This window comes from Schistocerca gregaria, chromosome 2, assembly GCF_023897955.1.
Source record: "Schistocerca gregaria isolate iqSchGreg1 chromosome 2, iqSchGreg1.2, whole genome shotgun sequence".
Taxonomy (NCBI): domain Eukaryota; kingdom Metazoa; phylum Arthropoda; class Insecta; order Orthoptera; family Acrididae; genus Schistocerca; species Schistocerca gregaria.
The window spans coordinates 595051243-595066152 of NC_064921.1; the positions used below are offsets into that span (position 1 = coordinate 595051243).

General features: G+C 44.1%; 1 protein-coding gene across 1 annotated transcript in view; it reads left to right on the forward strand.

Moving 5' to 3' along the window:
• Positions 1-1744: 1744 nt before the first annotated feature.
• LOC126336250 (nose resistant to fluoxetine protein 6-like) overlaps positions 1745-14910 on the forward strand; it is a 304641-nt gene continuing 291475 nt past the window's right edge. The window contains exon 1 of the mRNA XM_049999743.1: positions 1745-2296. Coding sequence (XP_049855700.1) covers positions 1978-2296 — 319 coding nt within the window. The 5' untranslated portion in view covers positions 1745-1977. The remainder of the gene's footprint in view (positions 2297-14910) is intronic.

Genomic DNA, 14910 nt, shown 5'->3' on the forward strand with positions numbered 1-14910 from the left:
TAGTGCGTACTTTTTTTTTACATTAGTTACAGTTAACTGCAAATACCACCACTGACAAAATAAACGTACTATTCGTATTGTAACTTACAAAACGTGCTGAAACCGACGGTCATCAACCTCAATGCAAGCATGACATCGGCGTACAGGATTCTGACGCGGCCTGACAAATGTCCCCGGTGTGTTTCGAATCACAGTACAGGCAGCTGCAATTCTTGCAACTAATTCCACCTCAGTATCCACTGAGGTCTCATGCATAAGTGACTTTAGATATCCCCATAGGAAATAATCAAGGAGATTCAGGTCACGTGACCTCGCAGGCCATGGAATAGGCCCTCCCTTTCCAATTCAGCGACCACGAAATACTGTACCGGTACTGCTCCATCGTATTGCACTGTACATCTCGGAATAGCACTGAGTAATTAATGGGTCTGTCGTTGACTCATAGCACGTTCTGTCATGGGACAATGTAAGTACGATACAACAGAGCCGCCTTATGCGCAAATAAAGTATACAAAAAATGTTCAAATGTGTGTGAAATTTTATGGGACGTAACTGCTAAGGTCATCAGTCCCTAAGGTTACACACTACTTAACCTAAATGAGCCTAACGACAAACACACACACCTACGCCCGAGGGAGGACTGGAACTTCCGCTGGGACCAGCCGCACAGTCCATGGCTGCATCGCCCTAAACCGCTCGACTAATCCCGCGCAGTAAAGTATACAAAACCTGCATCATAGCTTCCTGGGAATCAGTCTAGTCCTTCTTGTTTCCTTGCAAGAAACGAAGAATGTAGATGTAAATAAACAGCACGGTGCGTGTGAGCTTGTACTCATGTTAGTTGTAAATAAGCTGGAAGACAGAAACGCTAGACAAAGCGGTAGAAAAGTTTATTTCCATAACTCCTTAAGCTGGCTGCTCCGACCGCACGTTCCCTATCTCAAATTGTTCAGTGGAGCAATCTGTATGTCCGAATGGTTCAAAATGCTCTGAGCACTATGGGACTTAACTGATGAGGTCATCAGTCCCCTAGAACTTAGAACTACTTAACCTAAGTAACCTAAGGACATCACACACATCCATGGCCGAGGCAGGATTCGAACCTGCGACCGTAGCGGTCGCGCGGTTCCAGACTGTAGCGCCTAGAACCGCTCGGCAACACCGGCCGGCCTCTGTGTCCTGTTACATTTTTCTACGCTCTTACGGAAACCCCCTGTACATTGAGGACTGCCTCTAGCGCGGTAATTATAACTGAAGAAGACGCCGGCCGTGTAAGCTTACATTGTATTATCATTTCCTTTACCATTTCTTCACTTTTTTCATGCAGCCATTTCGCCTTAGCTGTACCTAGAGAGTGAAAGAAACCGCTAACCTTTATTGGACACAATGGTGTTCATATTTTGTTAATTTCTACTACATTAAAGCTTGCAACGGAATGAAGTATCGTGTTTGTTTTTCGTCACAGGAGGAGCAGTGGCAGCAAAAAATATTTCGTATATCCAGATACAGGGAGAATAGCAGGTGAAGATTCGTTGACTGGCCGAGCACTGAATTACGGGGGTAAGGGTGCTGGTGCCATCCACGACACCACTGGCAATGTTGCGAGTGGATATCTTTGCCGTTTCAAACGAGTTGACTCCACTGCCTCGGAGAAAACCAGAACTGTGAACTCTGAACGTCTCGGATCCGCCGCCGTCACTGTTTACTAGAAGAGGGCAGTGTTAACTGCTGGACGTGTTTTTGCGTAAGGAGACGGCGAGTGAGAGGAGGGAGCGCGCGTCGCGTGGGTATCTTCCTCCCCGTGTGACCGGTCTGTGACAGCGGAGGGGTTGTCCTTGCAGCCGAGGAGTCGGAGAACGAGCAGCGGCCGCGGACGTGCGGCATGGGCCCGGGCGGCTGGAAGGCCTTGGGCGGCGGCGGCCCGCAGCCCTAGTAGTCGGCGCGGCGCGGCGCGCACTGCACAGTGCGGCGCTCGGGATGGCGGCGGCACCACCCTCCTCCAGGTGGACGAGGCTCTGCCTGCTGCTGCTGCTGCTGCTGCACGCGGTCGCCGGACACGGCGCCGCAGCGCAGCAGGCGGACAGCGCGGGCCTCAGAGGCTTGCAGCGCTCTCTGCCCATCGAAGACCTCTCGGCAGATGTCCGTGGACCTGAAGGAAGTGCCGACTGGGAGGGCGGCGCCGGTGGGACGCTGCAAACGACGACGGAGGACGCGGAGTCGCTGCACATCATGAAGGTGCCCGCCGTCGGTGCGCCCCACGGCGGATCCGTGCACCGGCACGAGGATATCCCCCCAGGTATGGGCACTCCACCACTTGCCTCTCGTCATTCACAAATGGTATGCTGGATCTTGTCGGCAGATTAAAACTGTGTGCCGGATCCAGAGTCGAAATCGGGACCTCTTTCCTTTCGCAGGCAAGTGCTCTCTGCACACTGAATAAACCAAGAACGACTCGCGACCCGTCCCCACAGCTTTACTTCTGCGAGTACTTCGTCTCCTTCCTCCAAAACCTCACAGTACCTCCCCTGAGAAACTTGCAAGACTAGCACTTGACCGCAAAGGGCAAAGGTCCCGAGTTCGAGTCGCGGTCCGACACACAGTTTTAATCTTGCAGGAAGTTTCGTATCAGGTAGACTCCGCTGCAGAGTGAAGATTTCATTCTAGATCTTTATTACTAAGGGATAACACGGTTCGTGGTGCAAGACCTCACTTGCAGGTTGCCTGTCTCACGACTTTAATGCGAGACAAAAATTTGTGTTTCAGCATTTCACACAGGCTGAAGAAAAGATGCTATTAAACTACTAAACTACAAGTGACTATAACTAAATACCCACTCTTTACACTGACCGATCATATAACAGAAAGTAATACCAATAGATGATCACAAATCCTACGCAAGTAAGCATAGATGTACAAAAAGTAGGTCAAACACACACACACATTCTCTCTCTCTCTCTCTCTCTCTCTCTCTCTCTCTCTCTCTCTCTCTCTCTCTTTCCTTCACAGAACTTACATCAGCATACATATAGTCACAGAAAAAGCAATTGGAACCAAAACCTGAGAAAGCTGGCAACACGTACAGAAACGAATGACGCTCTAGACACAGAAAGTGGCAGTTAAAGGCTATATTTAGAAACCAACGACCACAAGGAAAACTGCAAACTTTCAACCAGTTTCCCACATGACAGAGTCAGAAAGCTGTTTGGCTTACAAATGATGAATTACGGGCCGATCTGTAAGTACTTCTCTATTTTATTATAAAAATTGCAATGAACTGTTTTAAAAATCTATAACCTACGTGTGCAAAGGATAATCACTGTGTCCAAATGAAAAGAAAGGAAACAAAACATAACGTGCAGCATGCAAAAAGGCGATTTTCTTTTGAACTACTGTAATTTATGTACAGCTGTTGCGAAAGTGACTACCACAAAAAACTTGTTTCAAATATTTTTCCTTTCTTTTTTCATTTATTGGCTTTCGGCCTGTGTCCATGCATCCATCTCAATAGTAATATTAGTTATGACGATACGAATGTAGGCACAACACAACAATCAGTCGAAGAGCGAAGGAAATCTTCCCCGCCGTTTCATACAGTTACTGACCAAACTGAAAAATGCTGTCGTAATCTGCTCATTAAGAGCTACAATCTTATGTCAACCATTACAAATAGTAACTGTGTATCTGTTATTGCTACCTGACGTTATCAGCAGCTGAGGGATCTCTGATTTTGAGAATATAATCTTCTTACTAGGGATGTTTTATTTACCCAGATTGCAATAAATATACACACACAACTTGTTTCGGTAGTTTAAATTCTCATCTTCAAATTACCTACGCACTTCAACCATTGTGCCACGCAACTTGCTGCACCGTCATCTAGTCGTAAATACACCGGCGTAAAAGTACTCCCATCTGAGCACAAAAAATATGAATACGCTCCTCTTTATCTAAAAGACTGTCCCTGAAAAGTGGGGTACCAGATCTCTCATTGTATCTTTCTCAAGACCTTCAAAAACTTTCCCAAAAATTCTGGCGTGCGAACATACTCACGCTTTTTTAAACATGCAGCTTACCTCCCAACTCCCACAGGCTCCCCTAATTGTAGCTCACAACCACTAGTCCATCACTGTGAGTCGTTCATAGCCACCCACACCCAGTTGCTCTTTCTCACTCACTCATTCGGCCCAGCACATTCTCATTATCCTGTGTCGTTGTGTCCAGTGCCACAGCCACATTCCCATTCGTCCTGTCTACTACTGATGTCTCCTCTCGCTGTCACTGTCTCCCTCTCGCTGTCTCACTTCCTTCCTCCTGCTGCTGTCTCTCCTCTCTGTCGCTACGTCTCTCGTGCTCTTGTCATTGACACGTGCTGTGTGTCTCACTGGCTCACTCTCACTTTTTCTTTCGCTTTATTCCTCCCTCCCAGTCATTGTCTCCTTCACTCTTTTCCCTCGATCTTTCTGTAACACAACCTATCTCTACTGTCTTCCAGTATTAATTGCTTTTCCGTCTATTTGCCACTGCCACTATCTCCTCTCTCAGCATAAAAAAGCGCGATTATGTTCGCATGCCGAAATTTTTGGGAACTTTTTACAGATGCAGAGGAAGATAAAATCAGGCAGCTTGTACCTCGTTATTCAGTCAGTCTTTTAAATAAACGGCAACTTGTTCATAGTTTTTGTGCACTTTTCAGATGGTTCCCTTCTTTCCACTACAGTGGCAGGGCATTTAACTCTTATGAAAAGAAATGTACTGATCAGTAAAATTTAGATATTTTGCTTATGTGAAATTGAAATACCCAAAAACGAATTTTTAGTTGTGACCGGACTTTCCGCTTTAGTTCCACAATATGGGATTCCCACATGATAGCGGAGACACTTACAGAATATTCCTCCGTGCTACGTCACTTTATAAACGTTTCCGCCCCACATCGGATTTTAAGTGCTATTTTACGTGTACGGGTAGGGTGACTTTGAACGTCTGCATCCTGGAAACGGATAAAGACATGACAAAAATGAAAATTGTTCGAAATCAGGATCTTAGAAATAAATCGTAAAAAATACAGTCATTTGCTGAGCATAGCTGTATTGGAATCCTCGGCTGTGTTTTGGTCCGTGGTGGCGGCAAAAATATAGTAAAAGGAAGCTTTGTACTATATTTTCAAGGAACAGCCCATGAACGGACTTTTCCTCCCCATAAGTCACATAAAGCCCACCGTAGGAACAATATGCAAAACATAATGACAACCAATTTGCTCCATTTGTCTAAACAGGAGGAACTGTGTAATATTGATAATTGGACCCTGTACTGTAGGTTAGTGTCGCTAACACGACTCATCTGTTGGATACACAAATGATCGCTAGTCCTATCTTTTTTATCACCTATACAATTCAAGGTTTGTACACCGGAAAATTCTGTTTTTCTACGCGACGTTTTGGAACATGTTAAGTGCGCATGCGGTCGAACGCACACCGATTTGGGAGGAGCACGCAGGAGAAGAAGCACCAGGGTGATATACATCAACCATTGTGCCGCTCAGTGCAGTCCACTGTTATCCAGTCATAAACATATCTGGGAACAGCTTGTTGGGGAAGACGCACCGGTGTACTCGTAGCATTGATGCGCCTTCTTAATTGCTCCCAAATATGTTTATGACTAGACGACAATGCAGTAAAACTTCAGCGTGAAGCACGACGTTTTAATTTATTATTCTTTACTACTAACTCTATTCTCAAGAAATTTTGCAGACAGTATCCACATATAGCAGTAAATGTACCTGCAGAATTATATCACTGCAGGACATATACTACGGGAATATGACGTAATAAAGCCTGAGATGGGTGAGAAACTAGGTACAGCTTAAAAGGGGGAGCAAATTATCTACACTCAGCCAATATCTGATAATGAGCGGTCTTAGCGACTTCCAACAAACTTTAAACGTAATTTCAAAACTTTTCCAGCTCATAGTGTCAAGTATTTGCACGTTAACTCATTTCCAAAGTAACCAGACGTTGGAAGCTGTTTTGTACCGGGGTTTCGAGTCTTTAAAGGATCGGTGGTGGGCGATTTACTGTAGTATCATATTGGGAAAACCTCAGATGTTAACCTCGTGCAGCTGCTGATAAATAACTATTCACTATCGGTTTCGATCTTCAGATCAGCTATATTCAATGCATTCACTACATGAGTACTAAAGATACAGAATAATACATTCGATGTATTGTTGTGTATATTTAGTATTAAAAATTAAATGTTTCGTGCTTGTGGCCTCTTTCCTGTTAACGTTTGTATCACAACACACAACAGCTTTGCCAGTATTGCTCGTGGGACCCTTGCCGTTGTATCCACGGATGTGTGAATGTCGCACCGGTCCTTTATCACACTCAAGAAGCATAAGGACTCTTTGTTGCTTCGGATCAAGTTGAAATTTCGCCGAATGATTTTGAACGGTCCCTAGTGGTTCCACGCTTTACACCAAAGCAAAAATTTCAAAGCTGCGGAGGCACTGCACTCCAAAGGGGCGAGATCACGTTGAAGAGCGTTGCTAGGCCACGATGTTCTTAGAGGACGGTTGAAGCGCCAGGGACATTTCAGCAGTATAAAATTTTGTCAAGAATGTCTTCCCCTGCTCGCCGCACTGCAAACTGCGAAATGTTTCGAAATCAACGTCCCAAGGAAATGAGTGGTTTCATTTATGCTCTTTATGCTTCCCTCTGAGAACTTTTCGCGTAGATTCCGAGCTGTGGTGCGTATTAAGTGTTTACCTCGGCCACCCACAAGAAAACCGCGTGATTTCATCACTGGACGCCGTAGTTCCGACCTCCATCGCAGAGGCGTCAAGGGAAGGGATGAAATGTGGATAACAGGTGTTGTGACGATGTTCCCATCGCGTGACACGTCCACGGTGGCGTTGGGCAGAATTGTGGTGAAATTTGGTGTCAATGTGACGTCATTAACCCACCTTACACTCCAGATGAATTTGTGAGCTGTTGACTTTTTTTTCGAAAGTGGCGATACATTGCTGTTTGAAGTGTCGGCCAGCACTATTACAGAAGTAGGTTGTCGGCACCTTCCAGTCATATTGCAAACTTGTGTGTCGCTATCGGAGACAATTACGGGATTCCGGAAAAAAATGATCCTTTAATCCTGTTGCGCAGTGTACTTAAGAGTTGTGGACCGTCACCTGCACAAAACACAGTGTATCATAATTTAAGAGTGTATTTCCAAAGTGATGTATCTCCATGAAATAAGAAGCTTGGGGAAACGGCAAAATGTGATAGGATCCAAAAGGCTGACTGGAACAATATAACTTTCTGTACGTAACACCATTGTGTAATTGAAAATAAATATGCCAAAGTAAAAAAAATCAGAATGTAATCACTCCTAGAAAATACACAACTTGTGCTGGAGCTAAGTTACTTTGGAACAAAAGTTCTCGATAAAAGGAAATGATTCATTCCTGGTTTTTGTTACATCCATCACTACCTGAATGTCAATATAATAAGACGCTGTGTCATAACGAACATTTTAATACATATGTATTTTAGTGAAGACAGTATAGCGACAAAAAGTATTGAAATACCAGACTAACATTTAAACCCATCACTGACAAGAGCGTTTATTACCATCACTTTTGTAATACATGTGACAATAATAGAGGGAATGACATTATTCGTTATTACATTTTAACACTTTAGAGAAAATATCATTACAGGACGACCATCATGTACTGCACGTTTTTCAAAAAGAAACTTTTCGTCCTCGATCTTTTCATCTTCAAAGGATTACCTAATGGTGATTGCATAGGAACAACACAGGATCACATACTGCCACGTTTAAATAGCCCATGTTCGCACCCAGCAAGTTGGTCAGAATAATGCACTTTACAAATGACAAATTTTGAGGTAATATTTATGACCTTCATTTCAAATATTTTGAAATCTAATTTTAATTTAACACGCAGACTGAGTGTACTCTTCCAATCACAAGTTTTCCAGTTGTTGTCGATAATATGAACCTTACCGACTCTATTAAAAATAATGTTCTAATCCTTATCATCATCTCCACTCTTCCAGAAACGCTACCAACTGGCAAAGAGCACGATAAGTAGTCTGGAAGGTCACATGATACAAGACTGAAAGCTTACAAAGAACCGATAACAAAACATAGTTCTTACATTCGGCACTACAGCCATCACAAAAAAGAGTTAATTTGACGAGTATGTGAGTTATTTTAAGAAACATTTCGAGGTGATGGTATACAGCACTTTCAGCTGATAATCTTCCGCTTTTAGCATCATGTTCACACCGGGTGTAAAAGTGGACATCATCATGCATGTACTTAGGATTAGCACCATAATGCTGAATGATGTCCAAGTACTACTGGCACACCCGGCGTGAATAAAACGCCTCGTCTGAATAAGTATGTAACAGTGGTTGGGTCTGCATCATGTCAAAAATAAAACATGTAGCGCTGTCAGATAGTGAGTAATTCATTAGAGGGTAGAATTGTTTTGCTCTTTTCTTGTGCACCAAGAGTTCACACTCAATCTGCTCTTTCATTTCATTATCATCTTGATTTTTCGATTGTTGATTGCGTTGTTCGCAAAAGCTACAAACGTCCGTTCTAGGAGTGCGAAATCCTAGGTTGAAGGCAATAGTGAAAATTTTGTAGTAAAAGTGATAGTTGCAGCTTTTGGCTTTCATTATCAACATAGGCCTCATGAGACATTCTCCACATTGTTCTAATTGATAACTTCGGTGGAAGATACTTGCTATGTGGAGTCTGAAAATATAACAACGTAAGGTAATAATGCCGGCCGGAGTGGCCGAGCGGTTCTGGACACTACAGTCTGGAACTGCGCGACCGCTACGGTCGCAGGTTCGAATCCTGCCTCGGGCATGGATGTGTGTTATGTCCTTAGGTTACTTAGGTTTAAATAGTTCTAAGTTCTAGGGGACTGATGATCTCAGAAGTTAAGTCCCATAGTGCTCAGAGCCATTTGAACCATTTTAAGGTGATAATAACCCTAAATTAATATCTTTTTGCATCTAGAACTCCGTTAGTACGGTTGAAGTTAATTTATACATAACATATCACGCATAGACACAATAATAATGTGAAATTTAAATTCGTATTTTAGCGGGACCCTTTCAAATTGTAAGAGATTTACACGTAAATAAAGTACGTAGGCCTATAATGGGGTTCTTACTGCATCTGATTATTCCGATTACTCGAAATATTAATATTACAGTGCTTGCCTTATCCCTGCAATAGTGTCCCTCGGTGCACATGAAGCTCTCTAATTGAGTCAGTTCTTTGATTGAGCCGTTTGCCACCTCACCTCTCTCCTTTTGCAACCCCATTGGAAGAAGAGAATGCTGCAAGACGACTTACTCTCTTCGGGTCTCTTTGAGAATGCTACAGAATGTAGAACAACACAGTTTTACTTTTTGACCAGTACAGATTTGAATGAAATACTCTACAGAAATTTTTTGTCGTTCTCCGTCTTGTCCTCTACGCCTCTCGCATCTCGTTACGATTATAGCATTAGAAATGAAATTATCTTGATCTGCCTTAGTTTTCAATCCATAAAACAACGAATGAAACTTTTCATAGCCAGAAACTTTAAACTTGTAAGTTAGCTGCCTTGCAGCGTCCATCAGCATGTTTACACGAAATCCTCGCTTGGCGACCGTCACTCGCACATCTCCGCACTCTGTATTTATCTTTTTGCCACTCCGATGGATTCAGTTACCTTTTACTAACGATACTTATTCAACATTATCGAGAAATTCCGACATGTTTGAAGAAATAAGACGAAAACACCGAAACTCAACGAAACGCAGCGGCCAGTACTGCTGGGTGGTCACATGTCAAAGGCTGGCTTTCTTATTGGCCGTTTGGAAATTCGACTGCTTGGAAATAAAAACAGCTAGGAAATGCATCACCTTGAAGATAACTGCTATTTTCTCACGCCCTTTTTACAGAGATTTAGTCGTTTTGGAAATACAACTATTGCTGTAACATAAAATAGCTTTTAGCGAATGCTATGTCACGCATAACTCGCAAAATAACAAAAATGGAGTTGCGTCACTTAGGAAATACGCTCTTCAATTACTTGCCAGAACCGACACGGGTGAGAGTATACTATAACAGAGGCAAGAACGTTCCAGGAAATATGGGTCCGCAAACGCGCCGTCTGCAGCATAATTGCGCCATCACGCAATTATGTATGAAGTGCTGTCCTAGTTTCCACAGATGTGTTTGAAATATAAACATTTCTGTTACGCCCCCTTGTAGTATGGCTCAAATTTCATCCATGAATATGCTACAATCATGATGTTGCTCGACTACATGTACAGCTGACGTAAGACGACATCTAAAGCAAGGCCGGTACACTGAATATCACGAACCCCAGTCCTCTAGATTTCTTTGTTTGATGTTACGTCAGAACTAAGCAATGCAACACACGCGTTGTGAACTGTTGAAGAACTGGAGCAGCGAACTGTAGTCTTTTCGAGATTTACGAGGGGACGTTTGAAAGAATTCGTAACTCACTGCAGAGACGAGTGCAGTATTCCATTTAGATGCATGGAGGACATCCTTTAATAGGTGCTATTGTACGGTAAACTGTAAAATACAGTGTGAAACACGCCAGGGAGTACTAATGGGTGGGGGGTGGGGTAAATTATAAAGTGGTTGTCGTTTCGTGACCGTTTATGGACCGTGCGCTCTGTCCACACCACTTACCTGGTAATACCGCGGCGGCCGTGCTGTTCTGCTCCACACTGCTGTTGGCTTGCCTGAAATTATCTATCGAATTGTGCAAGCGGCTTAGGGGAGCCACTCAACGTTAAGACACAACACTGTTCGACGTCTGCTATGAACGACTACATTCTGAGACGATAAAAGATAGTCGCAGGTTGCACTGTTTACATTCTAATTCAGAAGTATTATCCCAATTAATGGTTGATTAACAGTCCATATCATTCGGACGAGCGCACGCGTAACCGACACGGCGCGGGTGATTGTTGATGATGCGGAAGCCGAATGATCGCACGAAAGTTATTACGCTCGTTACGTGTACACAGATATTTGGTATCAGTCCTCCTTGACACTAGTAATGATATAGCACTGTTCGTAAAGTTAATTTTTCAGTTCTCAGTTCTCACTTGTACGAGCGTGCGCGTAACCGTCGCGGCGCGGCTGATTGTCGATGATGCGGAACACGATGACCGAACGCACGTTCTCACGCTCGCTACAAGACACTGGCACTTGACTGCGCTCTTTTATGGTAATCAATTTTTTGCTGATTCACACCAGTTCATTCTGTAAGACCGAACGCGGCGCGGATCATTGATACAGTACGGTACGACACGCAACGAGAGGATACACAAATACGTTATCAGCGGCACTGCTCATTTTTAATTACATCTTGACGCACCTTCCATATTTCATCATTTTACTGTAATAGCACTTGTAGCAACGCTTCAACTTCCATACTAATGATGCCTCTCACATGCAGAGCTACCCACAACACAACATAACAGTTCAGTGTCCCGCGCTCGGCTCTACAAACGCGGCTGCCCGCAAAGATACTCCACAACTAAGCCAGCGGTATGACAATACGCTTACAAGTGCACTCAAGAAATGTTGTATTTCCTGTTGAGATAGGCCTCCCTAGAAGTTTAAGCCCAGTTATACAGTGACTTCATCAAAAATTTTGCTTTAGTAAGCACGAAATCGTCACGGAGATGGACAGCCAACTCCAGTGGCAGATACTGCCAAGTGATGCTGTCTGCATCGCAATGTGCTTCACTGTTGAAGTTCTGAGAGCGTAGCTTTCTAGAAGAGTCAACCAATATATTGTTTCCTCCAATGTATATCTCGCGAAAAGACCATGAAAGTAAAATGTCCTGAGCTCTCAGCAAAGCTTGAATGCCTTTCCCCTGTTTGTATGACCACATACAGAAGTAAGCAACTGCCGCTTTTGGCTTCTGTTGTAAAAGGGCAGCATTATGGTGCCGATGTAACGCAGTCAAGCACAGAAGACTTTGAAAAGGGTGTGATTTCTTGACAGATTAAAACAATATACCCGCGGGGCTCGATCCCGAAATTGCCTGTCGATCGCAACTCAGATGCGGACTCCTCAGTACCCGCCCTTCAGCTTCAGTCTGCCGCTCTCTCTTTCCTCCCGTCGACACTGACTTTTCCACTAAACTCTAGTAAACTGGCTTGTCCTTAAGTACGATTCCACACCTGCTGAGAACTATGTCCGTGTTAAATAGAGAATAAGACGTTAAGGTTGTTACTGCACATTAAGCAAATTGAAGCGATACGGATGTGGAACGGTTGGATACACACTGAAAAACAAATACGTGAGATTTTTCCATTCTTATTCAAAATGGCTCTGAGCACTATGGGACCTAACTTCTGAGGTCATAAGTCCCTTGTAACTTAGAACTACTTAAACCTAACTGACCTAAGGACATCACACACATCCATGCCCGAGGCAGGATTCGAACCTGCGACCGTAGCGGTCGCGCGGTTCCGGACTGTAGCGCCTAGAACCGCTCGGCTACTCTGGCCGGCTCCATTCTTACTGCTCAGCCTCTTAAACATAGAACAAATTTCAAGCACCTAAACTGTTTTATGTTTGCTTCAATGTGCGCTGCTTATCGTCACGCGTTTCGTTCACACCCACTCCCGCTACAAAATCCTGAGCTCATATATCTCGATAAAGGTTTTACGGACTGAAACGCCTTAAAAGCCAGATGCCGTTATTACAGGTACTTTCTGCTTGGTACAGAGATCCTCCAGCAAAGTAACAATTCTTTCTTTGTTTCCAATAATATAGTACATACCGTTATGTACCATTAATTTTTTATTACCGTGTAACAAATTTTCAGTCTAATTCTTCGGTTATTTCGATGACATCCTGGTACCTTTGTAATGCTGAAGTATTTGTACGGAGATAATCTCACCGCTTTCTGGAAAGGTAATTAAAAATTTAGAAACTTCTTGTTCTCTGATTAGGCTGTCACTCTCACGAAAATTAGTATAGCAGTGCTGAAGCCCTAGAAAACTTCTGTGAAATGGAGGAAAACGTGCAGAACAACTGGCATTTAATCTCGAACGTAAATACATGGCAAGTATTGCATACAAATATGCGAAGAGACCTATTACTGCTAGTTTATCCTATTAGAAATAAATCTGTGGAAACAGTAATAACCGCAAAATGCACCGCTCAAAGAAACGGGGGAAGTTTGGTGCAGGCGGTACCTGTAACCTTATTCCATAGCATGAGAACTTCGCTTTCGATATATGCAACAACTGAAGCCACCTGTCGGCAGTGTTCTTCATTACAGCATTAGGTGACCCTTCAAAAGGAAGTGAGTGCCGGTGTACCAGTATTCTCCAGTTACGCTACAGGGAGACATATCAGTAAACAAGACGAGTTGGAAAAGGTCACCGACTCGTTAAAACACCACATGAAGACCAATATCTGGCTATCTCTGCGATCCAGCGTCGATGACGGGTACCAGAGCACCGTAAGACGATCTCAGAACGGCCACTAGAACCACTGTGTGCTTTCAGACTGTAAGGAACAGCTAACGAGAAGGGATCTTACGACCCTGACGTACTGTTCGAGTACCTTGCCTCACACGACAAAATCTCGCAACGTGCGTTCCGAACTGCCGTTCCCTTGTCAACTGGTACCTTCGTTACTCGCGAAACGTGTTATACACAAACGAGTCCAGATTCCTTCCGACGGCAGGCGATGGTCGTGTTCGTGTGTGGAGATGCAGGGCGGAGCAGTTAGTGACAAACGTTGTCCAGGAAATCGACAGATTCGGCCAAAGATCCGTGACGGCGTGGTGAGCCATTGGCGTCGACAGTCATACGAATCTTGTCGTTGCACATGGTCGCCTTACTGCCAAACGATACATCAAACAGATCCTGTTGGGCCATGTGGTGGAAGCTGCATACGGTGGTGGCCCTGAATTCCTTCTAATGCCAGGGTCCATGTGTCGGGCGACACCAGTAGTGTATGGTGAACTCTGGAATGGAGTGGCTGGAGGTGAGTCCCGACCTGAACCCCATAGAGCATGTATGGGGAATGCTTGACAGACGTGTTCTTTGTGGTCCTGTTCCACCTCAGACTCTCCAAGAACTCTCAAGGTCTGTCGTTCAAGAATGCGAATGGATACCACCGGGTGAACTCAGTAGACTTAACGGAGCATGACATGTGTCAGGCGGAGATAAACGCTCACGGAGTGTGAACATGTTGCTGAAACTCTCGAAGTCCAATGAAAAGCACCAATTGTTTCCACTTCGTTTTAGACGCCTGACATTTCATATCTTGTCAGGTAAATGAACTAAAACGTGACGATCTTTTGTTTTGTACTTAATTTGTAAAAGATAAAGGAGTAGTTTGGTAACACACCCAGTCCTCAATTATTGCTCAGTGGAGTATGACAGAGCCCCAGAGTAATGTTCCCCTAATTCTTTCGACCAGTGTAGTAAGGAATAACCTCCAGAGCGCCATAAAGCGAAATGACGATAGTAGATGTCAGTCGTAGGCAAAGAAGAGAAAGCATTTTTGCTACACTATGTCGCTGGTTGTCTCCACAAACGGCGTAATCGTGGTGAACGTCGGCTCGAAGCGAGCAGCACGCCACAGACGTAGGCTGGTGAGAGCAGTGTTATGCTATGGGAGCCATTCTCCTGCGCTTGTAGGGAACCAGTGACAGTAATTAAAGCCACACTGACAGCTGCGAACCACCTGCATCCCTTATTGCTTGATGTCTTTCCCGACGGCGATGTCATCTTTCAGCACTATAATTGTCTGTGTCTCGGAGTCGGTACGCAAGTTAATCGTTAATTACACTAATTACATGCCTTGTG